The following is a 26,451-nucleotide window of genomic DNA, read 5'->3' as shown; positions in this document are numbered from 1 at the left end:
CAGGTGGCAACATGAAGCAAAGACAGTCAGTGGGCCAGAAAGGTACCTGGAGAGGTGCCTGCTCTTGGATTGCCCAGCCTCCCACTGTTCGTGAGCCACCTGCCTTCTATCTTGTTGTAGGAACAGGAACAAAACAGGTTGGGTCTTTCTAGTTACCACTGAAACAAACTGCAGCACAGGAAGACTCACCAGGCTGGTGCTCTGCACGGGCTCTGTCAGGACCTTTGCGGCAGCTTCTTCCTGGCTGGCAGCGGACCCACCGGCATTGTCCTGGGCCAGGGCAAGAAGCTGTGCACTACTCGAACTCCTCAACCTGTCTGCAATCCGTTGGTTTTCCTTCTCCAGTTTGATTTTGGCTAACTGTGCTTCTAACATCCAATGTTCTTTCTCCTGCTCCAGTTTAGAAATCTTTTCCAAACTCTGTTGAACCTTAAAAAGTAGCAAAATTTTTCATCTTAGAGAATGATGGAGATAGAATGTAGTAGGGCAAAAACTACTAAGCAGGAACCATTAAAAAAAAAAAAAAAAAAAAAAAAGACTAACACTGAAACATTTGTCATACGGGACACCAAAGATACAAGCTTAAATTCAAAAACTAAACCAACTATTTAAAAATATATATCTGTCAAAAGACTTCATGGAAAAACAGTTCAGCCAGGGAAGTGTGGATCTTAGTTTTTTGCCCAAAACTCATGCTAACAAACAGTGAATGCACACTTAAAATCCTAGCTCTGAGGAGATAAAAACAGGCGGGGCCCTGGGGCTCTCAGTAGCCTACATGTGAGTTCCAGACCAGTGAGAGAGGGCTCTCAGAGAGTGCGACAGAGTGGATAGTGCCTGAGAAACAATGGTGGCTAAAGATTCTTCTGGCCTCCATGGGCCTAAACACAGACAGTGAAACGGAAGTTGAAAGGGTGGAGATTATAAAAAGCATCCGACACAGATGTGTTCCCTAGAACATGAAGAATCCTGCATGGACAGACATGTGTTTCTGTGATAATCAAATCTTACATAGAATTCCTGAAATTCAAGAAAAAGACACCAAAGCAGAAAAACAGGAAAAGCAGAAACAAAGAGTCAGAAACACTGGAACAGACCACAAACACAGAGGCCCTGCCTGTCACCCAGCACCAGGGAAGCACAGCCACAGACACACAGGCCCTGCCTGTCACCCAGCACCAGGGAAGCACAGCCACAGACACAGAGACCCTGCCTGTCACCCAGCACCAGGGAAGCACAGCCACAGACACACAGGCCCTGCCTGTCACCCGGCACCAAGGGAGCACAGCCACAGACACACAGGCCCTGCCTGTCACCCAGCACCAGGGAAGCACAGCCTCCCACTCTCCTAAAACTCAAGAACAAAGCACAAAGGTGGGTGTTTGGGGGACATGTAAGTTTTCCTCAATGAGTGATGAATGCAGGTTTAGCCTAAAGGAACATACACACACCAAACACCATGATTTGATTTACAAAAGCTCCCTATTGGCCAACAAAACATCTACAAAAAATTAATTGGAAAAAAAAAAAGAAAATAAGCCAATCTAAGGCATTAGAATGCAGGACAAGGTGGGGGGGGCTAAGGAAGGCTTCTGGAGGCCTCACAGTCGTTCCTGAGGCACACCTTACACAGTGACTCTCTCTCTCTCTCTCACTTTAGGTCTGGGTCACATTAGTGTGTTTACTTGTAAGTGGTATGCATTAGTGATCTGTATACTTTTCTGTATGGTATGCTTTTGTTTTCTTTGGTTTTTCAAGACAAGGTTTCTCTGTGTAGCCTTGGCTGTCCTAGACTTGCTCTGTAAACTTGCTCTGGCCTCGAACTCACAGAGATCCTCCTGCCTCTGCCTCCCTGAGTGCTGGGATTACAGCCGTAACTGCTCTGGTTTTATATGGTATACTTTAAAAAAAAATTGGGGGGGTTAGAGAGATGGTTCAGCAGTTAAGAGCACTGGCTGCTCTTACACAGGACCTGGGTTCCTAGCACCCATATCAGTGCTCACAGAGGCCGGAAAAGGATATCAGATCACCAGGGACTGGAGTTACAGACAGTTGTGTGCTGCCACATGGGAGCTAGGAATGGAACCAGTGTCCTCTGCTAAAACAGCCAGTGTGAACCAGGGTAATACTCTGAGAAAGCAGTCAGTGTTAATAATGATTATGCCATTTTTTTCAGTCCTTTAAGTAGTATTCCCCCAAATTATAAACAAGTCAGATACTAAAGTAATTTAAATGAATCTCTGGCAAACCTAATTGATACTAGTTTATACCAATTTCTGAAACAGTAACTTCCATGCAATCTACTGCCCCAATTCAACTGAGCAGCAAATGGAAAATTTCTACTTCTACCTTATACCTCTCCCTTTTATTGGCATCCATTTGCAGTGCCATTTATAGTAGCACTCAGTACCAACTCTGACACCAGTTAAGCCAAGATGTCCTACAGCCTCTGTGAACTATGCCTGTGGTCCTCATCCTGTGGCCTCAGTCTTACATTTCACAGTTGGAAATTTGACTGCTGGAACCTTCTGTGCCCTCGTCACTCATCTACCTGAAAACCTCCCTCAGAATTTCTGCTTTTACCAGACTCCATGATGTTCTCAGTGCCATACCTGCTGTGCAAGGCCTTCCCGACTCTCTGTAGAACTGAGAAGAATCCGGCGGTTGGCCACTGCTTCCCCATAAGGCACAGACTCTGCAAGGGGCTGGGGGGAAAAACACTGTGGTCATGAAATAAGAATGCCTAGTAGAATGTGAGCATAAATGGAGACAGTTGCCAACACAGACTTCCTGTATTGTGTGTGAAAGGAAAAATGCATTTTTTAAAGGAAATAAGATAGGGCACTTGTCACAGCAACTTTACACCTCTCCAGCTGAAACTCTACACACTTGTACCAAAATACAGGTGGAGGCAGGACAGAGAAATGCAGGAGCAGACAAAACACACGAAAATCTGATGTGACGAAGGCGCTTTCTGCTCAGTGAAGAAAGGAAGGCCTACAGAAAGAGCAAGGCGCTTCTCTACATCATAATCATGACAAACTTGAGAGGAAACACTTAAATTTAAAGCTAGATAAAAAATATTTGAAGAAAATAGCTACATGTTTCTATAACCTTGGGAAAGGGAGACTAACCACCACAGAGGAAAAGATCCACTGGGAATAAAAGAAAAATAAAAATGAAAAACAGGAAAAGACCTGGTGAGTGATAAACAACATAAGGATCAAAACTCGTAGAATGGTGACTGGCCCAGTGGGTACAGGCCTGCTGTCAATCCCTGGGAGCCTCGCTGTGGAGGAGAAAACTCCAGACTGGCCACAAAGATCCACACGCATGCCATGGCGTATGCATACTGCTCCCACCCACAAAAGAAACATAATTTCATATTTCCTACTTTCAAAAACATACTATAACAAAATGGTAGAAAATATTTTCTACATAAACATGCTTAAAATTCTTCATACAGTAGGATATGACCTAGATACACTGTATATATGTAATAAACTGTCAAGGAATAAAGTTAAATATTCTTTAAAACTCTTAATATGTAGGGAACTCTTTCCATTCTAGCTAGGAATATTTATTTTAAAACAGACTTAAACAGAGAGTGCACAGAACAAAGGCAGCCATGGAAAGCTAGACTACCTCACTAGTCAGCAAACACGTATATCAGAACCACATAAGAAACTGCCCTTTAAGCCAGACAAATACTAAGCTTATGTACAACAGGTGACAGTCAATGGAGTGTAATCTACAACATTTAAAGCTGCAGAAGGAAAAAAAAGAAAGGAAAGAAATACACTTATAATTAAGAATATGTGGCCACTGACAAAAATCAGAAAATGCAGCAGCGCATTACTTTACTCCCAACCTTCCCACTCACACACGATGCTTCCTTTTGTTAGACTACATTACATAAAAAACTGACTGTCTATATAAGCACCGTGTGTACCGGTGCACGCAGAGACTGAGGCCAAAATGTAGGCCCTGTTTAAAACTCTTTTAGAGCTTTCTACCCTCCTATGCATTGTGCATTTCATACATGTGGTACACATGTCCTATATAAACTGCTAATGACTATGTGTGCCCCTAGCTCTACCCGTCATGCTAATGTCTTTCTCGCATTTCATTCTCTGAATTTGCAGTGGCTTAACCATTCCTCTGTTGCTGGGTATGTAGGCTGCTGCCTGGTTTTCACCATTGCATGCATTGCTCCTGTGAGCATCATTGTGTTTTAGAGTTTCAGCTATAGAACACATAAACGCACATAAACAGTAAGCATTCTAGGTAAATCATCTCTAATTTCAGTTTCAATTCAAAGGTAATCATAATTACCACCTTGACATGCACGTCTGGACCCTGTATACATTTATAAGTCTCCCTATAAATGTAAGTACACTGTATAGAATTCTTTGTCATTATTTTCTTAAACTTGACTGTTGCTGTAACAATTTGCTTTTTGCATTCAGAACGTGTGAGGGATCTGTCAGTCACTCTGCATACCACAGCATGCCCACTGTACTCCTGTTAGAACGCTACAGAGAGATTTACAGCATGGATGTTCCACGGTTCATTTAGGTTTCCTTCGCATGATGAGCAGTGAGAGCTGTAGCCTTGTAAACATCTTCCAGGCACATGTGTAGAAGACTAAGAAGTCAAATGTTTAAAGCCATCCAGTTAGCGTGCTATACAGTTCTCCCATGCCATGTCTTTTCTGAGGGGCATCCCTGGACAATGGAAGGCTACCTAGTGCCGCAGAACAGTCTACCTAATTTCTTAATGACTGATTCTCCTGAAAGGAATTGCTGATTGAAAGTCTGTGAATGCTTCCAGTGTTCCAAAAGAAAAACAGAAAAAGACACCCATGCCATGGTCCACCACCCCAACATAAGATCAGTAAAGGTAAGTAAGTATGTAAGTGACTGTTAGCAGCAGCCCACAAACCTTTCTTAAAGCCTTCATGTAGGCGGCAGCTTTCTTCTTGTATTGTAGCATGCATTCAGCTGAAAGGGGACTAATGAATCCGCTGGCTGTCTTGGGCCCATAGCTCAGTGAAGCAATGAAGTAGTCGGTGTTGTTGCTGAAGAAGGATGCAATCTAAACACAGCATGACAAGAAACACTCTGTTTTCCAACAGCGATCTAAAATACCTACCTAACAGCTCTGCAGGGGTTTGAATGAGAATGGCCCCAGAGGTTCACAGTTAGAACTTTTTGGGAAGGATTAGGGGCGTGGCCCATTGGAGAAAGCTTTGAAGTTTCAAAAGCCCGTGCCAGGCCCAGTCTCTGTCGACATGCAACTTTCAGGTCAGATCAGACGTGAGCTCTCAGCCATTGCTCCAGCACCACACCTGCCCACCTGCCACTGGGTTTCCTGCCATGACCATGAAATCACACCCCCCCCCAGGACTGTAAGCAAGCCCCCAATTAAAAGCTTCCTCTTGTAAGTTGCCATTGGGGTTTCATCAAAGCAGCAGCGACTAAGGTAAGTTCTTAGAGCAGTCTGAACGGAAATGAAGTATAAGCACCTGCCCCAAAGCCTGTACTGATTTGAGAACACCCTCACAATGTGTGCTAACATGAAGACACATATGTAAATATAAGACGTCAGACATGCCTGCTCTGGACTGTCTCTGTCCCTCCTGAAAGCCAAGACTTACGCAGAATTAGTCTGCAGGTGGCTGACTAACTCTTTTTTGAGAGAAGCTCTCACAATGTAGCTCTGGCTGGCCTAGTACTCACTATGTAGACCAGGCTAGCCTTGAACTCAGAGGTTCACCTGCTTCTGTCCTCAGAGTGCCAGAAGTAAAGGCACACACCATGCTCAGCTGTACGTGTTCCTCAGGAACTAGAACTTCTGTCCTGATCTCATGATATCTATGTTTGGGTTTTCTTCATGTTAACTTTGAATATCTTAATATTACAACAGAATAGGTATGATATAAGCATCTCAAATATGTAATAAATATGTTAACTTAATTCTGTAAAATCTTAACTTGTTAATTATAAACAGAAAACAAGACTAAAGACTCTGTGGACTCTTGTCATTGACAGATTTCACATTTGTTTAGTCTCTAGAACAGCAACAAAAATCTACAATGGCAATTTTGCTGAGCTATGACTTTGAATCCTAGAGTGCTATATGGAATGGTGATATAAAGAAAATGTCTGGGGCTGGAGAGATGGCTCAGTGGTAAAGAGCACTGTCTGCTCTTCCAGTGGTCTTGAGTTCAATTCCCAGAAACCAGATGGTGGCTCACAACCATCTATACCCTCTAATGCCCTCTTCTGGCATGGAGGTGTACATGCAGATAGAGCATTCATAGTCATAAAGAAATAAAGAAATAAAATTAAAAAAAAAAAGAAAAGAAAAGAAATGTCTGGCTAAATATCCTAGCTACAAAAAGAAGTTCTAGATACACTAACAGGTTTTCTATCGTGGTAAATATGAGAAAGTGATTTGTGAGTGTTCTACCTTGGCAAATATTGCTCAAAACTAAGCACTCAAACTCCAATAGTCTCCAGACCTTACTTATTGCCAGTCTTTTACAGCAGCAAGTAAAACTCAGTGTCAGGTATTAAATGGCCACGTGGCTGAACACTTGGTGGCAGCTGGTACTCTCAGAGCTGGAACTTTCAGGGGAAGATGCCTTATGATGGCAGCCCTTCTAGTTCCAGGTCTCTCGGCTTCCTGTCTGCAAATGTAACAACACCAGCTCCACATGCTTCGCTGCCACCTCCACCATGCTTTCCCCACCATCGTGGCTGCATCTCCTCAAGCTACGAGCCAAATACAACAACAGACATTCCAAAGTGGACAGGAGAGAACATGAGGCTCGACACAAGAACCACAGGCAACTAAGAAATGCTGCGAGTGGGAGAAGAGCACAGCAGTTGGTTATCCAACACCCCCACACACCCTGAATGAATGCTGCAGGAATCTGACACTGGTGAGAGAGAGACACACAAGATGTCACCAGTGGACCAAAGCCAGGACAGCTCCCGAAAGACCTCAATCCCAGGTCCAGTTTCCACCCTCATTTTTTATACCCTAATAGCACAAGGGGGGCAGTTTTTAAAGATGTATATACATGGCCATCAGCAGGTCATTCAGGGCAATGACCCACTGCTTACACCCCTCCCTGACACACACACACACACACACACACACACACACACACACACACACTTATACTCCACACTCCCTGTATAGATCAGTTTTCCCATCGTTTTCTCCTAAAGGAGCACATTGAGGAGCTGACTTTACATTGGAATAAGCCAGAGCACAATTACCTTCCCTGCTCCATTAGTCAATGCCACTGCTGATGACAAGATGCAGTCATTAGTCGTTACCAGCTTCTGTGTTGCTGTTGGAAGTTCGTGCTCTACGGAAGCCTTCTGACTATAATGTTTGGAAATGTCTACAAAACATGGTGAAAGGAAAACATTACTATTTATGTACAAGTTGCATGCACCTAGCCAGCCTGTTTGTTTTTCACAGCTATTCTTCCAGGGTTATTAAGTGAATATGAAAACAATGATCTCAAGTATCAAGACTGCTGCTTCAGGTGGTCACAAAGTGAAGAGGAAGTGCTGTGTGTGTGCACGCATGTCTGTTTGAGTATATGCACACATGTATATACTCATGTGCCAGAAGCAGCCCTTGAAGCTGGCGTTACAAGCATTTATGAGCCAAGACTGCAACACTGGTCCTCATGATTGAGCATCAAGTGCTCTTAACCACTGAACCATCTCCAACCCATATAGACAACTTTTAATACACTTTCCTGTTTAGAGAAAAGTTACAAAGACTTCCTGTATTCCTCAGCTAGTGTAAGTTATTTTTTGTTCTGTTTCTTCTTTCAGTACCAAGGCTCAAAACCCAGGCCCATATGTTTCTGGCAAGTGTTCAAACCTCTGAGCTAGAATGTCCATCTTTACATCTTGGTATTTCTATGCTATGGCTGTCACCATAAAGGAACCAACACACTGGCACAGTACAATTATGCGCAACATGTTTCTGAAAATAAATGATTATCCACTACATATTCCTGTAATATCCATTTATGTAAAAATTCAGTTAACATGTGAAATAACTTACTAGGCCCTAAACTTTATTGCTTCATTGAATGAAAACTTGACTCAATAGTTTGCTGCAGCCATAAAATATTATCCAGCTTCACCAGAAGGAATCCAACTCAGGTGGTCAGCCCTGATGATGAACTTTTACCCACTGAGCCATCTTGCTGGCCCTCAACTTTATTTTAATTCCACATGAAACACACATTTTGATAACTCCATGCTTTCTTTCTATACTAACCTACCAAACAGCCACCTAGACTTTCCTCCTTATGTCCAAATTAGACAAACAGTTATTACTCAGGGCAAAGCAGAAGGGGAGAAAGTTGCTACAGAAGTTTCTTACAGCCAGGTGTCATGGTGCAAGCCTGTAATCCCATACTCAGGAGGCTGAGGCAGGATCACAAATGTGAAACCAACCTAGGGTACAGGGTAAGAGCCAGACCAAAACAAAACAATGAAAACCGCCCCAACAACAACAGGAAGACGCCTCCGCTGTTCCCATAAGTACGCACGCTGCCCTTTATGGTACAGTGGTCTCCCAAGCTAGGTAAAGAGACAGACTGAAACTATCACCCCAGCAACAAGGCCCCAGGACCACTTTCCAACGTCACTCCTGTTTCCCACTTTTCTCTTCTTTTGTTATATTCATTTTCAAGAGTAGAAACAAGTTTGAAAATGTCACAGTAAAGCCCATTATTTCCTCAGTAAATTAAAAAAAGATAAGTAAGTGAAAAGAAAAGATTCCAGTGGCAGCACAAAGGGCCAACACCATCTCCATTGGCTCTTTCCAAACAAGAGAAATAACATGCTTTTTCCTGAGCATTCAGTAGCATCTTGACCTCAGAAAATGCACAAACAAAGGCATGTTAATATTTTTTAAAGCACTTTAGGGCCCTTAGGATGTAACTGATGTATTAAAATATCAATATAAATAAAGATATCATGACATGCCAATCCTGAGAAGGACACTAATTTTAGCCCCCCCACACACACACACATTATACAAACACTTCTACATTAAAAAAAAAAGCTCTTTCCTGTAAAACTAGTCACTAGCTATCGATAGTCCGATGAACCATCGGGAGCCTGAGCTGGTTCCAGCAGTCCTTCAGATAGCTCCCGCATCTTCTCCCCATTCCCACAGTGTCAGACAGAAAAACAGGGAGGAGGCAGGGCATCTAGAGGCAACAGAGTGCTGTGGACTCATTACACCTCAGCATCACTCCAGAAGCATAAGAAAAGTCCTAGAAGATGTCCTGCAACCCCTTAGCCAACTACATTCTTTTTCTGTTTTGGTTTATTTTGTTTTGTTTTTCAAGACACAACTTCTCTTGTGTAGCCCTGGCTGTCCTGGAACTCACTCTGTAGACCAGGCTGGCCTTGAACTCACAAAGATCTACCTCTGCCTCCCAAGTACTGGAATTAAAGGCATGCACCACCACCCAGAGACCTACTATGTTCTTAAAAGAACCAAATGAATATTGGGCAAGACCTTAAAATACACGTTTATTTACTTATTTATTCATTTGTTCATTCATTTATTGACACAGGGTCTATGCAGTGAAGGGTAGCCTAGAACTCAGAGACCCTCCTGTCTCTACCTCTCAATAGTGTAATTATAGGCGTGTGCCACTACTCCTGAGATTTTTATTTCTTAATGTTATGCTCAACAAGACCAGATTCAGAACAGGCATTTTAAATATTAAAATGAGCTTGGAATGTAGCTCAGTGGTAGAACACTAATGTAGCATGTATAAGGTCTGGGTTCCATCTCCAGCACTGAGCAACTACAGCAAAGGATGCTAGTGAGATGCTGGGCACAGCGGTGAAGGCCCGCCTCCCCAGCTCCCCAGAGGCAGAGGCAGAGGCAGAGGCAGGAACGGCACAAGCTGGCATGAACTATATGGAGAGTTCCAGGTAACAAGACCACGCGCTGACACTGTCTCAAAGAGATATAAACCAGCAACTAAGCAAATATTCACAGGATGACGGGGAACTAGCATACTCTCTCTAGAGACACCAGCTTTGGTTTCCTCAATCCTGCATGCTTGAGCCCTAACAAGTCTAACAAATTTTGCAGAATGCCCCTAATTGGCACCTCTGGTGTGCTCCCATCCACACCCCCACGTTAAAGCACTACAAAGTGCTTCTCGTGAGGCACTGTGCACACTCTTCTCTTCAGCACGTGTTTACTTTCAGAAGTGGAGCAGATTGCAAGAGCAGAAGGTCTGCACTGTCACTTCCACGGGAGCCAAATGCTCCAGAGCCTTTTTCTGGGTCTCTAACCCTTGGCAATGTTCACTTAAGCCAAAAGCAGGCAGATATAAAATGAAGGTTCTCACAGACTGCGGTTCTGGTTCATGGCTCACCTTTCATGACATCATGAAACCCATGCAGAGCAGCACCAACGTTTGTCAAGACGGAAGTGTAGTTTGTGCGAAGGAGTCCATCTGGCTCTGTACCTAGAAAAAAAACCAGTCACAAGCCCGTGAGCATCTCCCCCAAAAAGCTGACAGTTGACAGTGTGCCTGCGTGCATGCTCACGCACACAGACACACACACACCACTGAAGTCACACACACAATAAAAAAGAGAAAACCAGTAACAGCTCAGAAGGAACAGCACAAGTGAGTGAGCCAAGCCTCCCCACAGCTCAGTTTAACTGAAACGCTACTCCCAACAGGCACAGCCCAGCCCCCGGCATCCCACTCCACCATCCCCAGCAAGGCTCTTTCCCCTCTTTCTCCCAGCCACTGCCTACTGAGGCTATGTTCTGATCAAGTGTGGCCAAGAAGTGGAGGGGCCCCTTCCTTCACGTAAACCCCCACCTCTGAGATGGAGGCTCTACCTTGAACAAGTGCTCCTGAGAATGTTATGGCCCTTGTCACCCTTGGCCTATCAGCCCAAAGGACCTGATGCTGCTGTGACAACTGTCCCCAACACCTGAACTGGCTCTGAGATTTAGCTCTAGGGAGAAGCAGCCTTACAAGGAAATAATTTCACCTGTAATACGTGGAGAGGCTCAAGCCTATCTATGGCCCTCAAGAAATAAGAAACTGTGATTAAGGCTCAGAAGAGAGTGGCCAAGTCACCAAACTAAATTATAGGCAAACTTACCGCAGTGAAAAGAAGTAGCTCTTTGGGGTCAGAAATTCCAAACACTAACCTCAAAAGTTGTTATTAGATGTTAGAACTCTAAAGGAGCTTGTATTTAATGCAATCAGCCTGTGAGCGAAAGATGCCTCAAGCTTTCAGAAAAGCCCAGAGATGCTTACACCAGGGACTGATAACGGAAGGAGGGTGAAGAGCCCTGAAACCCACTGTCATCCAGGTGACTGCACTGAGGCCCTGAGGCCCAGTATGAGTGCTTCTCAGGCTCCTAAACCACACTTCTTAAAGGATACCTCCATGATCAGAAGACCTGCTTCCTAGAGATGTTGTAACAAAGTATCACAAATGAGAAATGAACATTGTAGAAACCCACTGATGCTGAGCTGATGCTACAGTTGCTAAGAAGGGATCCCCAACGACCAAAACAATCTTGAAAAAGAAGAAAGTAAGAGGATTCACGCTTCCTCAGCTCAAAGCCAAACTCATCAAAATGGTGTGTGACTGTTACAGTAGACGAGTAGATCCAGGAGCACCACTGGCAGTGCAGGAGTAAATTCACACAAGTGTGGCCAACCGACTTTCAAAGAGGGTGCAGAACGAGTTAACAGAAAGAAGTTCCCACACATGGAGCTGAGATGCCTGGCGGTCACATGGAAAGATGGAGCCAGATCCTCACCTTGCACCACACACAAATTAGCTCAAAAGGAGCTAACTGCAACAACAAAACTGTAAAACTTAGAAGAAAACATGTCTTCATAACTTTGGAATTGATAAGGGGAACTTATATATGAAAGAAAAAAGCAAGACACCTCCCCAACAGAAAGAAAATAACAGTTTAACAGATAATTGAGTTATAACAAACTTAAAAACTTCTGTGCTACAAAGCGTGCTGTAGACAAAGTGAAAAAACAAGCCACAAAGTAGAAGAAAATTCGGTAAATTGTATATCTAACTGTGGAATTTATAAACAATGTTATCACTCTGTAATAAGAAGGAAAACAACTGAACCCAACTGAAAATAAAGAAGAGATCCAAACAAATGTTTTACCAAAAAAAAAAATAAAGAAGTGGCCAAGAAAGTCATCAAGGGGCATCTAACAGCTGGACAGCAGCGAGGGCAAGTCAAACCACAGTGAGAGTCTACTTCAGAGCCACGAGGATGGCTCAAACCAAAGTCCAGAAATAACAAATGTTAGTGAGGACATGGAAAAATTAAACTCTCACATGCTGCACAGAGGAAGGCAAAAACAGTGCTTTGGAGAACTGTCATGGTAACTTCTCAAACAGACATACATAGTCACTATATGATGCAGCAAGTCTACTCTTAGGTACAGATATGTGCCGCCAGGCCCAAAAGAATAAAAAGATAGGGCTGGAGAGATGGTTGAGAGCACTGGCTGTTCTTCCAGAGGTCCGGTGTTCAATTCTCAGCGACCACATGATGGCTCACAACCATCTGTAATGCGATCTTCTGCCATGCAGAGGAGCACTCGGATACATAAAACAAATAGAACTTCAAAGAAGGAATAAAACGGTAAGTCCACATAACAGCTCATACATGAATGTGTGTAGCATCATCGCTCTTAACAATCAAACCATCCCAACTGTCTGATGGATATAGACATTAAATTTGGTACATCTGAACAATGGAATAGTATTCTGCAATAAAAAAGAATGGAGTATGGATACATGCTACATTTCACATTGATCTTGTAAGCTTTACCACAAGATAAAGCTTTTGAAAGCAACAAACACACCAAATTACACATAACGGTTCACATAATTGTCAATCTAGAGCTGGCAAATCTGGAGACAGGAAACAGAGAAGCAGCTGCCTAGGGCTAGAGAGAGGAGGACTAGCAGCATAGGAAGCAATAGCTAAAGAACAAAGGGTTTCTTCAGGTGAGGAAAATGGTTTAAAATGGTCTGTACTGCAGGTACACATCAGTGAGTGCACTGAAAGCTACGGATTTGGACTTTAAATGGATAAAATATAGAGTAGGTAACTGAGAGCATTAAAAAAGGCAAAACCAAAATATACTTAATGCCATCATTTACATGCTGCAATAGAAGTTTCCTTCTTTCTGCCCTCCCTAAGTCCCTCTTTCCCTTAAGAAACTGCCCTAGCTTCCTGAGTCCTGAGAACACAGATGAGCCACCAGGCCCAGCTAAAACCATGGCATTCCTAAAAACATCATTAAAATGGAGGTCTGTTCAATTTCTCCATTAGGCCAAAGGAAAACACTCTGCATCTTTAAAAGCTCTAATAAGTCGAGGCTGCTAGGAACACCCATGATGCTCCCTGTTGGCTTCCTCAGTGAAGCTGTTATTACCTTCCCCCCATAGTCATGAGTCACCCTTCTCCACTTTAAAAAAAAAAAAAAAAAAAAAAGGAGAGAAAAGGAATTCGTATGTAATGCATGGTTAGTGACAAACAGCTTACCTTAGCTTCAGTCACAACATTCAGACCCATCCACTTCACTACCTCTAACTCACTGAGTTCAGTTTCCTGGGTGCAGGCCTGCCGTTCTGCTCACTCTCCCAAGCTAACGCTCATGCCCTCTCCAGCTCTGAGCTCTCAGTCCTTCACGCTGCGCCCTGAGTGCCAGTCTCACTCACTTGGCAAGGCGAGGAGACTGATGTATGTCTGCAGCTTCTCAAACACCGCTGTCATCTTCTTCATGTCCTGGGACAGCTCCAGGTTCCTGGCTCTTAATGCAGGTGTGCAAAGGGAAGATTCACATTCTTCTTCTAAACTAGGAATGGCAGAGTTTCAAAAGTCAGCATCTTAGAGGACTTCGTTTTCCTTTTTTTGTTTTTTCATTTTGTTTAGTTTTTTGAAACAGGGTTTCTCTGTGTAGCCCTGGCTGTCCTGGACCTTGCTCTGTAGACCAGGCTGGCCTCAAACTCAGATATCCACTTGCCAGTGTGCTAGGAGTAAAAGTGTGTACCATTGCCTGGCTTCCTTTATTCTTTTATAAAAGATTTTTTTTTTTTTGGTCTAAATGGTTACATACACATATACATATATACATGCAATTTTTCTATTTGTCTAAATGTCAAGTCTGCATGTATGTCTGTGCACCATTTGTGTGCCTGGTTCCTGATGAGGCCTGAAAAGGACATCCGACCCCTCGAACTGGAGTTATGGATACCTAAGAGTTACCGTGTGGATGGAAGAAGTCAAACCCAGGCTCTGGAAGAGCAGAGTGTGCCCTTAACCAGTGAGCCACCTCTCCAGCATGAAAGTAATATATTTTTAAATATTAAAATTATGTTTCCAAAATATTATGTGTGTGTGCACGTGCCACAGCACAGACGTGGTGGCCAGAAGGCAATCTGCAGGAGCGGGGCGCTCTTTCTACTGTGTGAACCTCAACAGGCCTGGCAGCACAAGTCTTTAGCTCCTGAGCCATCTCTCTGGACTGTATTAACTTCTTAAAATAGTCATGCTTGTCTCACTGTTTCTCACCAGGACTTCTCACAAGACCTTTAGAATCAAATAGTTCCAAGAAACAAAAGCAAAATTATCCAAAATAACTCCAAGCGAAGGAGTAAAGGAGACCTGGCTGGCTTTGTAGGGGTCACACGGGGGCACAACTGCTTTGTGGGACTGAGGTCAGTGACCAGCACAACAGGTGGGGCTAAGCATTTCCTCATCTGCAGAATGGCCATGGAAGGGGCCCTGCTTTTTTTCTATTCTACATGAGTAAGTGAGTTAGCTCAGTATTAAATACACAGAACCTTTGCTGGGAAAATCCTTGCATTATTTATAGAAGACATTTCATTTAACTGAATTCCTAAAAAACTAATTAAACAAAAATTACTGCTACTGTAGGCTCAAATTTAAGTGTAAATATTTAATATTATCACAACATATATTTTACCTCTTTCAACTTTAAGTAGGTACCTTAACTATAAAGTTTAAAATGTGGACACTAAATAATGCTTATTTAACAAGGTATTGTAATCAAGTAAAAGGGCTCACACAAAACTAGAAAGATGTCAAGCATTTCGTGTGTCTGCAATCCCCTTATCAAAAGGCTGTGGCAGGATGGTGAGTTCCAGGTGAGCCTGTATCACGTAGTCAAACTGTGTTCCCAAAACAGAACAAAAAGCTAGAAACGTGAACACAGGAAAAATGATTCTGTCTCTTCCCTCCCATTCCCTTGTCATCTGCTTTAGTAAAACAGCCTCATTCAACTCTGCTGAAGAACAGGTCAGCCACTCAAAGCCGCTGTTTAAAAAAGCAGAGTCAGCAGGATAGCTCAGCAGGTAAGGATGTGCCACCAAGAGAAAGGATTTAGCAAATGCTTTAAAATAAAATCATAAAGAACCAGATGTGCACACCTTTAATCTCAGCACTTCAAGGTAGAGGCAGGCGTATCTCTGCGCATTCTCTGAGTATTCTAGTCTGTCTATATTATACAGTGAGTTCCAGGCTGACCAAGGCTACATAATGAGACATCTCTAATTAATTAATTAATATCATGAAAAATGTATAGCCATGTAAAATAACAAATACTTTTTAATGAGTGGGTTTGGCCCTGTTGTGTTTGTTGCTCTGTTTTCTAAGACAAGGTCTTTCATGCAGTGCACACTGACCTAGAATTTACAATCCTCCTGCCCACTTCCCATGTGCTGTGATTACAATGCTTCTTAAATATAACCTTAAACAAGTCACAGCGCACAGTCCATTCTGTTTTAAAGCCTGAAAATCTTCTCATATGCACAAACCAAAGCATTTGCTGACCCAAATACCTTGATAGCTTGTTATTCAGAAACAGATGTCACATAAAATGTATTAATTCTTTAAAAAAAATTATTTTTTAAAATATCAATAAATAACCTATGCAGTCTCTAATTTTATACTATTTTACATTTCAAAAATTATTTGTGTTCCTTGTATTATTCCTTTATTTAAAATGTTTAGGTGAAACAGAAAGCTTTGTAGTTTTAGCCCAAGTATCAAAGTATTAAAACTTGTCGGATGTGCCTAATACATGCCTTTAATTCCCGCACTCAGAAGGGTTTGGCAGGTGGATCTCTGTAAGACCAAAGCCAGCCTAGTGGGCATAGCAAGCTCTAGGCAAGCCAAGACTACAGAGTGAGATGTTGCCTCAAAACAAACAAATAAAAAGCATTAAAACTTAAAAGCAATTTCATCAAAATTCTAATACATTTTATGCCTTTCTAGAAATTTAAGGTTGAATATTAAAGGTTGCTAAATACTGAAGGTGGAATATTACAGGTTGCTGAATATTTAAGGTGGAATATTAGAGGTTACTGAATATTTAAGGTGGAATATTAGAGGTTGCTGAGTGACACAGCCTACAAGGTCCAGAGCAGATAAAGATTTTATTTTATAATTTAAATAAGTCTCTAATAATATAAAGATATCATTTCAAAGATACCTAAGGATTAAGATTCAAATGCAGAAGTTAAATATTCTAACTCCCTTATAGACATTTAGAATAAAGGAATAATAAAAACTCAAAGCCAAAATGTTTCTTCCAAAAAAATGTGCCATTCCCAATACTGCAAACACTGATTATGACTTTATGCACTACTAACAGTCAGCAGACTAGAGGGCCGCTGAAAACCACAGCTGAGAGTACTCAGACATGCTGCAAATGGTCCAGGCGAATGCTTTCATTCCAGAGCAGGCAGTCCCTCCCGCAGCTGCCCAAGCTCCCTGGCCTCCAGAGAAATGAGTACCTCTTCAACTGATACGGAAGGATCTTCCGAAGGAATTGTACATAGGAAGTTAGATGGTCTGAAAACATTTTCAATTTCACAGTTGTCTCCTGGATAAAAAGACAGTTTCACAGTTAAAAGTGCAACCGGCCAATGAGAGCTCCCATTTCCTGTAGTAAAACAAGGAGGAACATTACCAGGACAGTCACAGTATCCTCTGTAATGCTCTCGAATAGATGCAGCATTCCTTCCTCCAGGGGGCGCACATATGCCGCATTTTCATGAAGGTATTGAGAGAACTGAAGAGGAGGAGAAACATTTGAATTAATTCACTGGAAATTAAGCATCAGCAAGTAGGACGTGGACTCACTGAGTTTTGCACTGAAATTCTCTTGAACTTGTTTCTGGAAAACCATTCTAAGGCCCCAGACAATATTCCCTGGTCCCCATCCCAATCCAAAACAAGGAAGCAGAAGAGGGTTGACATATTGAACAATCAGGCATTTGAAGACTGGGGTCACAGCACCATGAAGAGCACAGTGGGCCAGCATCCCTGAACACTGTGACAGAAAACAAACCTACCCACCTGGCAGCTTCTATCACACTGTATTCACTATTCAGGGTTAACAAATGCCAGGAATGAAATCAAGATGACTTAAAATGTTTATCATCACTGATATCACAGCATGCAAACAGAGCCAGGGGCTCTGACTATAGTGTGTGCTATAGCAGTGGTGTAGTGTGTGCTTAGCATGTGTGAGGCTCTGGGTTAAATCCCAACATAGAGAGTGGGGGAGGGGGTCCCACTATATTTTAGACAATTTAGAAGCAAAGGGGTTTCACTTATGAAATATCTCAGCCTAGGTATTTAATAATGGCTCAAGTTTGAACTTCTGCCATTTAACTACTGTCTTGTCTTCTACAAAATGCAGGTGACCCCATGGAAACTGCACAGTAATACTGTCTGCACAGCTCAAGCACTCTGGGGTCTGCTGCCCATGTTTGTCAACTATGAGCTCTCAGATACCTCACGGGTCTAGAAATGAGTTTACACACTTTGGCCATCTTTTAGCAAAAGTTTTCCAAAATAATGAAGTGTTCCAGACAAATTAAAATTACAAAGGTTATTTGTATTAGCTTCAATGGGTTTGTGGAGTCAGGAGAAGAGGTGAAAACCAAGCACAGCTGAGACCCAGGATGGCCACGGCTAATCTACCAGGTGCCCACTGCCAGACACGCTCAGGCCTTCACGTCACCTCATGTGGATCTGTGAAATGTGCACGTCCCTCTCCCATTTTAAGTATGAGGAAACCACTGTAGAAAGATTAAGTAAACCTCCCAAGGGAACACAGCTAGAACAGGACAGAGGTACACTGGGAACCCAAAGAGTCCGACTCCGGAGTCCAGGTCTTGATTACCTACTATCATTTGGGGATCTGTAGACATAAGCATGTGCAATTCCTAGAAATACTACACTATGCAACAGAAGAAAAAAAAAATGGCTAGTAAGAGTCAGACTAGGAAGAAAACCATGGCTGATCACAGGTCACATTATCAGGCCCTCAGAGGACACGTCTGCAGCACGACCCTTAGCTTCCCATGTGTGAGCTGGCCTCCATGAATACCTCAGTGACACCCATGTATTCTTGCCTTTGAAGGCTACTGGCTCATATTGTTTCATGGTTAGTCTGCGTGACCAGTAACACAACAGGCATGCCCAATGGGACTAGCCCAGGGTCCCAAAAGACTGTGGCTCCCACATCTTTCAAAGCAAACTCTACGGGACGTTAGGTTCATGACATGAGAACATCAAACACCCTCTCAAGAACGGCATGCGAGAACAGGCTTCTAGCCTCCAGCCAGCACTAACTTCCCACCTCCATCAGTGACACCTTTGGTGAATGCAACCCCAGTGACAGATGTCAGGAGCCACAAACTGAGTAGTTAGCTGGTTCCTGAGCTCCTGACCAAGAAACTAGGGGATAGCCAATGTCTGCTGTTTTAAACTACTAGGCCCAGGGTATTGTCCAGTCACAAAACAGATGTACTTATCAGCATTTTGGCTTTTCAACTAAATAAACCTGAAATCCTTTTTAGGATTACCTGAGAGGGGCGGGGCACAAAATCTTTTCGTCAAAAGAAAGGATAAGGACTAAAGAAAGTAGCATGCCAACCTTTTCTATCCTCAGATAAACTGCACAGAGGCTGACGTCACCACACTCAACTAGCTTTGCCCTTTCCCATTAGCTGCCTCAGCAGAAGGAAAAAGAGTAGGCCGACCACACTGGCTGCTTGGCCCAATGACAGATTCACAGCAAATTCACGAAACATGCCAGAGAATTAGCCTCCCAGGAATAAAATGGGACCTTCCACTTCATCAACCACTGCCAAAAAGCTGCAGAGGCCTCAGTCTTGTAACCAAAGGGAAGGTCTCTGCCTCAGCTGGTCCTCAAGGGCCTCCAAGAAAAGCCACTTTGTTCTCCAAACCTTCCTCCCCCTCCTCCCCTCCAGGGATTTCACATTCCATCCAGAAATTCACTCAACAACCCCCCCATCAGTCCACAAGCTCACCACCACCCACCATGTTTTCCTGGTTCACATTTCTATTCCCATAGCTCCTTCTCCGAATTCAAATTAACAAACAAAAACAATGATCACTATCTCTCTTCTCCCATTCAAATCCTGCTCAAGTCTTCAAGGCTCTAAACCCCAGAGAATCTTCTCAGATGATATCAGCATCTGCCCTCCCCGCTGATCCTACACCAACTGGCCATGCTGTGGCTGATCACTGCTCACTCGCTCCCTCGTGCATTCACACATTCTCTCAATCACTCCCTCAATGGTTCACTCTGCGACCTTCTGTATTTTCTGTTGATGAAGGCTTGTTATTTCTTCCAAGTCTCCCATAGTACCTGGCTAATACACAGCAGCCATCTGAAAAGATTCCCTATTTGTTCTTCCCATTCGTCCATGGCAACAAAAGGCATTGTACTTACCTTCTGATTCAATGGTGATATTGTGTCTATAGCAGAATCAACAGGAAAAATTTGAATCCTCTGTTCTGTATAGGTGTGAAAGTTCAGAAGAGCGGGCACGAGATCTTGAACAAAGGCCAGGGCCTGCCCAGCTATATCTCGCATCTTCAGCTTTAAAATGCAAAGTACATACAGTCAACTCTCAGGCAATTGCTTTAAAGCACTTGAACCCTCGGGAGATCACTCCTCAGTCTACATTCATTTGCTCCCACTCAAATTTCCTCCACGTGGCTTTGGCTGTTTGAGTGCAAAGCCCACCACCCTAAACAAAAGCCTGGCTTAAAAAGTAAGGCATCCCATAATTCAATTCTAATGTGATAAAATGAGAAAAACATAAAAAGTCCGTAGTACTGCCTTATTCCCAGCACTTGGGAGGCAGAGGCAGGTGGAATCTCCTTTGAGTTTGAGGCCAGCCTGGTCCTCAGAGTGAGCTCCAAGCCAGGAGAGACATGCAGTGAGACCCCATCTCAATGATAAAAGAATCTAGTGCTGCTGGGTAAAGTGGGTGCTGCCAGCGCTGCCAAGCCTGATGAGCAGAGTTCAATACATGGTAGGAGAAAACAGAGTTTTCCCACGAGTTATCCTCAGGCCTCCTCATGTGAGCTCCCCCCCAATAAATCAGTAAACATAAAAATAAATAGCAAATTTGAAAAACCAGCAGCACATGAACTCAATAAAGCAACTCAGACAACTCAGAGAAGCGAATGAGAGTAACGCAGCGTGCGAGCACAGCAAACAGACCTACCGCCTAACTTCCCTTAGTAAAGTGCTGTGTGCATTCCTCCGGCCCAGCCTTACCTGGTGCCGCCTGTTGTGCAGGGGAACGTTGAGAGCGTTGTACTCACTGTACTCTACAAGACAAAAGTGAGGCATCAGAGCCCATCTTAGTCTTTAGAGGAGCAACTGCAAAGCTGGCTTCCCCTGAGAACCCCAAATGCCGACCCTGTACCCACAGCACAGGATGGTGGAACTACAGAGAATCTGTGGCTTCTCGCATAAGTAAAAACCATTCCCTTCTCTAACCTCAGGATTGAAAGAAACAAACTCCTCCTGGCTTTCCATGGCAAAGAAGTCCTTTCAAAGACCTCTTCGGGGCCTCTGAAGATCCCTTACAAAGGCCCGAAGTGTGGTTGCTGTCGTCAGTCATTGTTCTACAGTAACCGCCCTGACTGCCACACTAAGCCTCGCAAACTACCAGCGTCTCTCTAACAGGACTTATTTTCAGATCCATTGCTGCTGCTGTTGCTGGTCCCAGCATCTCAGTGCTCTCTCTCCTGCGCTGGTCCCTCGGTCTTGCTCAGCCCTGTCACTGTTGCCTAACACCAGGCACCACGTGCTTCTGGGGAGTGGGAGGGTTCTTGTTTGTTTGTTGGGTTTTTTGTTTTGTTGTTATTGTTTTGGTTTTTCACGACAAGGTTTCTCTGTGAAGCCTTGGCTGTCCTGGACTCACTTTGTAGAACAGACTGGACTCGAACTCACAGAGATCCACCTGCCTCCACCTCTTGAGTGCTGGGATTACAGGTGTGCACCACCTGGTCTGCAAGTGAGTCCAGGAGAGCCAAGGCTACACAGAGAAACCCTGCCTCAATAAACAAAACAAAGGTAGTATCTACTTATATGTGAACCACACATGTGCAGATACCCAGGAAGGAAATCAGGGTCCCCAGAACTGTGTCTGCCTCAGGTAGGTGCTGGAAGCCAACCCAGGCCCTCCACAAGAGAAGCACCTGCTCTCAATTGCTGAGCCCTATCTCTAGCCCAACAGTGCACTCCCCAACTCCACCTCACAGGCTGGCGTGCAGAGACTATCCTCTTCCTGGACTCTGTAGCAGCAGCAACTCTTGACTGACTGACAGGCCTGGCACACCTCCTCCTCCTCTTCATTCTATTCCTCTCCTCTGCTTTTCCCCCTTTTTGAGACAGTACGTTGCTGTGCATCCTAGGCTAGTCTTAAACCTGCCCTCCCCCATTCAGCCTCCATAGTGCTGGCATGACAGGGGGCAGCACCCCACATCCAGCCTCTCCCTTCTTTACCTATGCCATAACTGACTCTCTGCCCTCATCCATTTCTTTATTTCCACTGGCTAGTTACACATCATCGCCTTCTCAGTCCTCTACCACCATGTACCCCTGAGCCATGGAAGCACTAGTGCTTCCAAAAATTCCAAGCCTCACAGAACAGTAAGCTGCTTCACTCGCTCTGACTTCCCATGGCCAGGCACAGCAATGACCAGCATCACCGGTGGAAGAAAATCCTCACTGTTTCCCTGCCTTTCCTCTACCATAGCCCCTCACTACCCATGGCTGAAGTGGGGAGCTCACCAAGGATCCTGCATAGGCCTCCTCGCATTTGTTCCCCTGTTCCTCACTCCCACACAGTGCTCATCTGAGCAGCAGGGGCACTCTGTTTCTCTCTTGAGCTATGTCACCTTTCCATCAACCACAGCCAAGCTGCGCTGCTCTTCACATCCCGCACCCCAACTGCTATAATAGCTTAGACCACAGAGGTCTACACGTGTCCACAAAAGGCCCATGCATCAAAGGTGTGTTTGACATCTTATAGTGCTACTGTGAGAAGGAACAGTTCAGTGAGACCTCGTTGCACAGTTACGTCACTGAAGCAGTGCTCTTCAGAGGGATATTGGAACCCAAGCCCCTTCCTGCCACTGCTTCCCAGTTGCCCCAACCTGAGCACCTTTGGTCTTTCGTGTGCTACCACCATGATGCTATGCCTTACCACAGGCCCCAAATCAGCAGATCTGAACCACAAACTGATAACCCTGGGCTGTGAGCCCAATAAATGTTCCCTCCTTTTCACTGATAACTTCAGTTTTGTCGTGAGAGAAAGCTACCCATTTATCTACCTTTTATTTTTGTCTACTGTAGCATCATCTTCCCCTACGTTGCCTCCTCCCTCTCCCTTGCCTCCCCAAACAGCCCACCTGCTCTTTTCCACAAGATCTACATCTCTCTGGTCACCCAGGCTCACACGTCCATGTCAGCACATGGAGCTTTGGCAGATGGTCTCCCCTCTCCCTGTCTCAGGACATCTCCACTATGCTCCAGATTAACTGTGAGGACATACATCCCAGGACAACGCCTCACTCCAACAACTCTCATTCAACTCGAAAGCCATGTAACCAAGTCCTAAGTCCTAATCCTACACTTTACTGACCACTGCTCCTCACAGTCCTTGATCTGAGCCTTCTGCCACATTTAACTACTAAACCCAAGATGACATGGAGAATTTTATGCCATGTATTACACTCTCTGAAATTACCCGCTTCTTTTCCCCTCTGTTCTTAAAAAACAAACAAACAAACAAACAAACAAACAGCACTAACTACACTGGTCTGGTCTGAATACTTCCTCTGAGAAGGTTTCTCGAAGTGCCCACAAGGGTGAGGTCCCCTTCCCTCACAACTCCAAGTGGCTCTACATGACACAGAGTAGTCTAAACAACTAAAAGCAACCCAGAGAAATGACGTGACAGAATCTAAAACTGGTGACAAGTCATACTGGAAAAGGAAGGGTAAGTGCTTATGACCCAGAAGCTACTAGTCACTGAGACCCTAATCGTTGACTGATGCAAAGAGTAACAAGCAAATGGACCACCAGGACTTCGCAGCCACGGCGTACTGACACCACTCATACAAACATAGAAGCTGGAGACAGGCATTGTGTCCAAGGGGGAATTTAGGCTATTGATACAGAAATGGCCTTGCCGATTTTGTTTTATGTGTTTGTGTGTTTGGCCTGCATAAACAATTACAGTTACAAGAACAGTTACAATGCATGTCTGTGTACCATATGCATGTCCGTGGTGTCAGAGTCCCTAGAATCAGAATTATAGACAGTTGTGAGCTATTATTTGTGTGCTGGAAATAGAGCCCAGGTCCTCTGGAAGGGTAGTCCATGCTCTCAACCACTGGGGCTCCTCTCCAGCCCCACCTATGCTGATTTCATGCAATCAAAGGATTATTTTCTCCTCTCTTTTCTTTTTCCCAACCCCCAGACTTTTCCAAGAAAAATTTAAGGAAACTAAAAAACAAATTTCAAATGTAGCTATAAAAAAGGGAAGTGTATACTAACTTGATTACATGCTTCAAGTTCCAAATATATTTTCTTTTAAGTTTTATTTGCTTTTTTTAATTTTTAAAAACTAATTTATTTCCTGGAGCAGGTGGGAGGAATGCCACAAAGATGGAGGTCCAAGGACAACTTTGGGGGTTGGTTCTCTCTCTCTCCCATGTGCGTTCTGGGGTCTGAACTCGGAGTGCTTGGCAGTAAGCATCTTTACCCACTAAGCCATCTCCCTGGCTTCCAAATAAATGGTTTCTTTACCTTTAAGGGTTTCATTTACTCCTACCTAAAGGCTAAACATCTACTGCACACATGAGTACTGTTTTAAGGTACTATTTAAGTTCTTTTTTGTCACTCTTGAATATGTAAGCTATCAGGCCATCTCCAGGAGAAAACAGAAGCCAGACTTCCCAACAGCTTCCTGTCACTGGGAATTTCCCCAGGGGCAGAAACTAACAGGCCAAAAACCAAAAAAACCCACATCCCACTGTGGATACACATACCCCCAAAACCTAGTGAACAACTCTTATGCAAACATCCCCCCACTTCACATGCTGATGGGTACACCTCAAGTATGAGAAATGTAGTTCAAAGAATGCACTGGACATCTCCCAAGAACACTGGCTTTGGAGCACTTAGGAGATGATTCAGAATGTCCCTAGGAAACATGAGAACCAGGCCTGATCAAGACAGCAACCCCTGCCCCTCAAGGCCAATTCGATTTTTTTTTCCCTGAGAAAATTAGAAATTCTCTTAATTTACTGGCTACAACAGAGAGATTCAGGGATGCAAACAAGAGTCACTTACGTATACGTAATACCTACTTGTATCATTAAAAGGGACTTTTTCATTGATGATTGATAAGGATTCCTCCAATCTACCTGACAAATCTTCATGAAGATTCTTTAACTGTAACTGACTAAAAGAAAAAAGAACCCACATTACCACATTATTACCAATCAGTGAATCGTCAATTGCTTGTTACCCCAACAGCTGGCAGCAGGCTTTCAGAGAGCTGTGCCGACATCTGGAACACTCCACTGAGAGTTGTTCAAAGATGACGTTAGGAAAGGCACCAGGCCCACTGCAAAGCCCCAGAGACTTCTAGAGAATCCACCATAGTTCCAGTCTCTTGCACAACCTCAGTTTACTTACCCAAGATAATTGTAACTTCCTCTTTACTTATGTTTTATCACTGTACAGTTTTTAAGTATTAATACCAGATTATATTTTCCTTACATTAAAAAGCTGATTATTTCTGTATTGGTTAAATTACTCACACAGATACACATCTAAACCACATGTGTATTTTCACCAATGCAGTGAAACTTAAGTATCATAGTAAGTGCCAGAAAAGAAAGTGTTAAGACTATGAATGGCTTTGGTACATTGTTATGTAATGTTCTGAGGTTTAGAAATCTCTCAATTAGATCCTATAACCTCAATTTTATTCAACATATACCATTAAACAGTTGGCATCAGCCGGGTGTGGTGACCCAGGCCTGTAATCCCAGCATTCAGGGAGGGAGAGGCAGGCAGATTGCTGTGAGTTCTAGGCCAACCTGGTCTACAAAGAGCATCCAAGACAGCTAAGGCTACACAGAGAAACCCTGTCTCAAATAAATAAATAAATAATCGGTTGGCATCATTTAGGCCGGGTCCCTGTTCCACAAAAGTCAGAAACACAAAGCCCCAGCCCCACTGAGAGCTGACCCAGACCCTCTGCTGACGTCAAGCTTTGTCAAGATGCTTCAGCTCCTGATAACGGAAGAGGACCCTGGCAGTGCCTACACCAGAGTCCTCAGCTCAGAGTGAGACAGAAAAAAAGCTAAGTGGAGCCTCGGGCTTTGATTCTGATTTCAGGGCCTCTTAGAATTCACATTTCCACATACCATTCTTCTGTTCGAAGACGACATTCCTTGGCCTCCTTTTCTAAAGTCTGAGATTTTACCTGAATTTGGGGGAAAAGAAAAGAAAAGCTGACAGTTCAGCCTATGGCTGAACCCTCACACGGCACCCAAGAACTTAGAGGAGCCTGAACTAGTTTTTAACATCCCTCCCTGGGAAATTGGGCTTACTTCTAGCTTAGCCTTGTCATTCTGTAGTTTCTCAATGGTCTCCATGTACTTCCGGGTCAGGCCATCAATCACAGCTTGGTGCTGAGCAGCTTCCGTTTCCAGAGCTGCCAGACGACTCCTCAGCTCCGCCTCCACATGTTTGTGCTGCTCATCAGCTTCGAAAAACTGAAAGAAAAAGACTGTTTTTCTTCTGAGGATCCCAGTGCATACCTCAAGGACAGCAGTGGCACTCACCCGTGACTGCCATGTGGCTGACGGGAGGAAAGCTAGAGGATCAGAGCCCTTAACTGCCACAGGGAAGAGTTGTGGATACATTCTTATCCCCCCATTTGCAGAGGCAGAAGCAGCCTGAACACATTGTCTTGG

At 43.9% G+C, this 26,451-nt stretch overlaps 1 protein-coding gene across 1 annotated transcript in view; it reads right to left on the bottom strand.

The window, feature by feature from the left end:
- Window positions 1-26,451, bottom strand: part of Ppp1r21 (protein phosphatase 1 regulatory subunit 21) — a 60,338-nt gene that overhangs the window by 15,918 nt on the left and 17,969 nt on the right. Inside the window, exons 5-17 of the mRNA XM_055619579.1 lie at window positions 26,086-26,250; window positions 25,900-25,958; window positions 24,832-24,926; window positions 20,723-20,775; window positions 19,886-20,035; window positions 17,087-17,188; window positions 16,911-16,999; window positions 13,812-13,948; window positions 10,451-10,543; window positions 7,293-7,420; window positions 4,945-5,097; window positions 2,613-2,705; window positions 190-429 (exon numbers count right to left, since the gene is read on the bottom strand). Of these exons, the coding sequence (XP_055475554.1) occupies window positions 190-429; window positions 2,613-2,705; window positions 4,945-5,097; window positions 7,293-7,420; window positions 10,451-10,543; window positions 13,812-13,948; window positions 16,911-16,999; window positions 17,087-17,188; window positions 19,886-20,035; window positions 20,723-20,775; window positions 24,832-24,926; window positions 25,900-25,958; window positions 26,086-26,250 (1,557 nt within the window). The remainder of the gene's footprint in view (window positions 1-189; window positions 430-2,612; window positions 2,706-4,944; window positions 5,098-7,292; window positions 7,421-10,450; window positions 10,544-13,811; window positions 13,949-16,910; window positions 17,000-17,086; window positions 17,189-19,885; window positions 20,036-20,722; window positions 20,776-24,831; window positions 24,927-25,899; window positions 25,959-26,085; window positions 26,251-26,451) is intronic.

This window comes from Psammomys obesus, unplaced genomic scaffold, assembly GCF_907164565.1.
Source record: "Psammomys obesus unplaced genomic scaffold, mPsaObe1.curated_primary_1811, whole genome shotgun sequence".
Taxonomy (NCBI): domain Eukaryota; kingdom Metazoa; phylum Chordata; class Mammalia; order Rodentia; family Muridae; genus Psammomys; species Psammomys obesus.
This window is presented reverse-complemented; position numbering and strand designations above follow the sequence as displayed.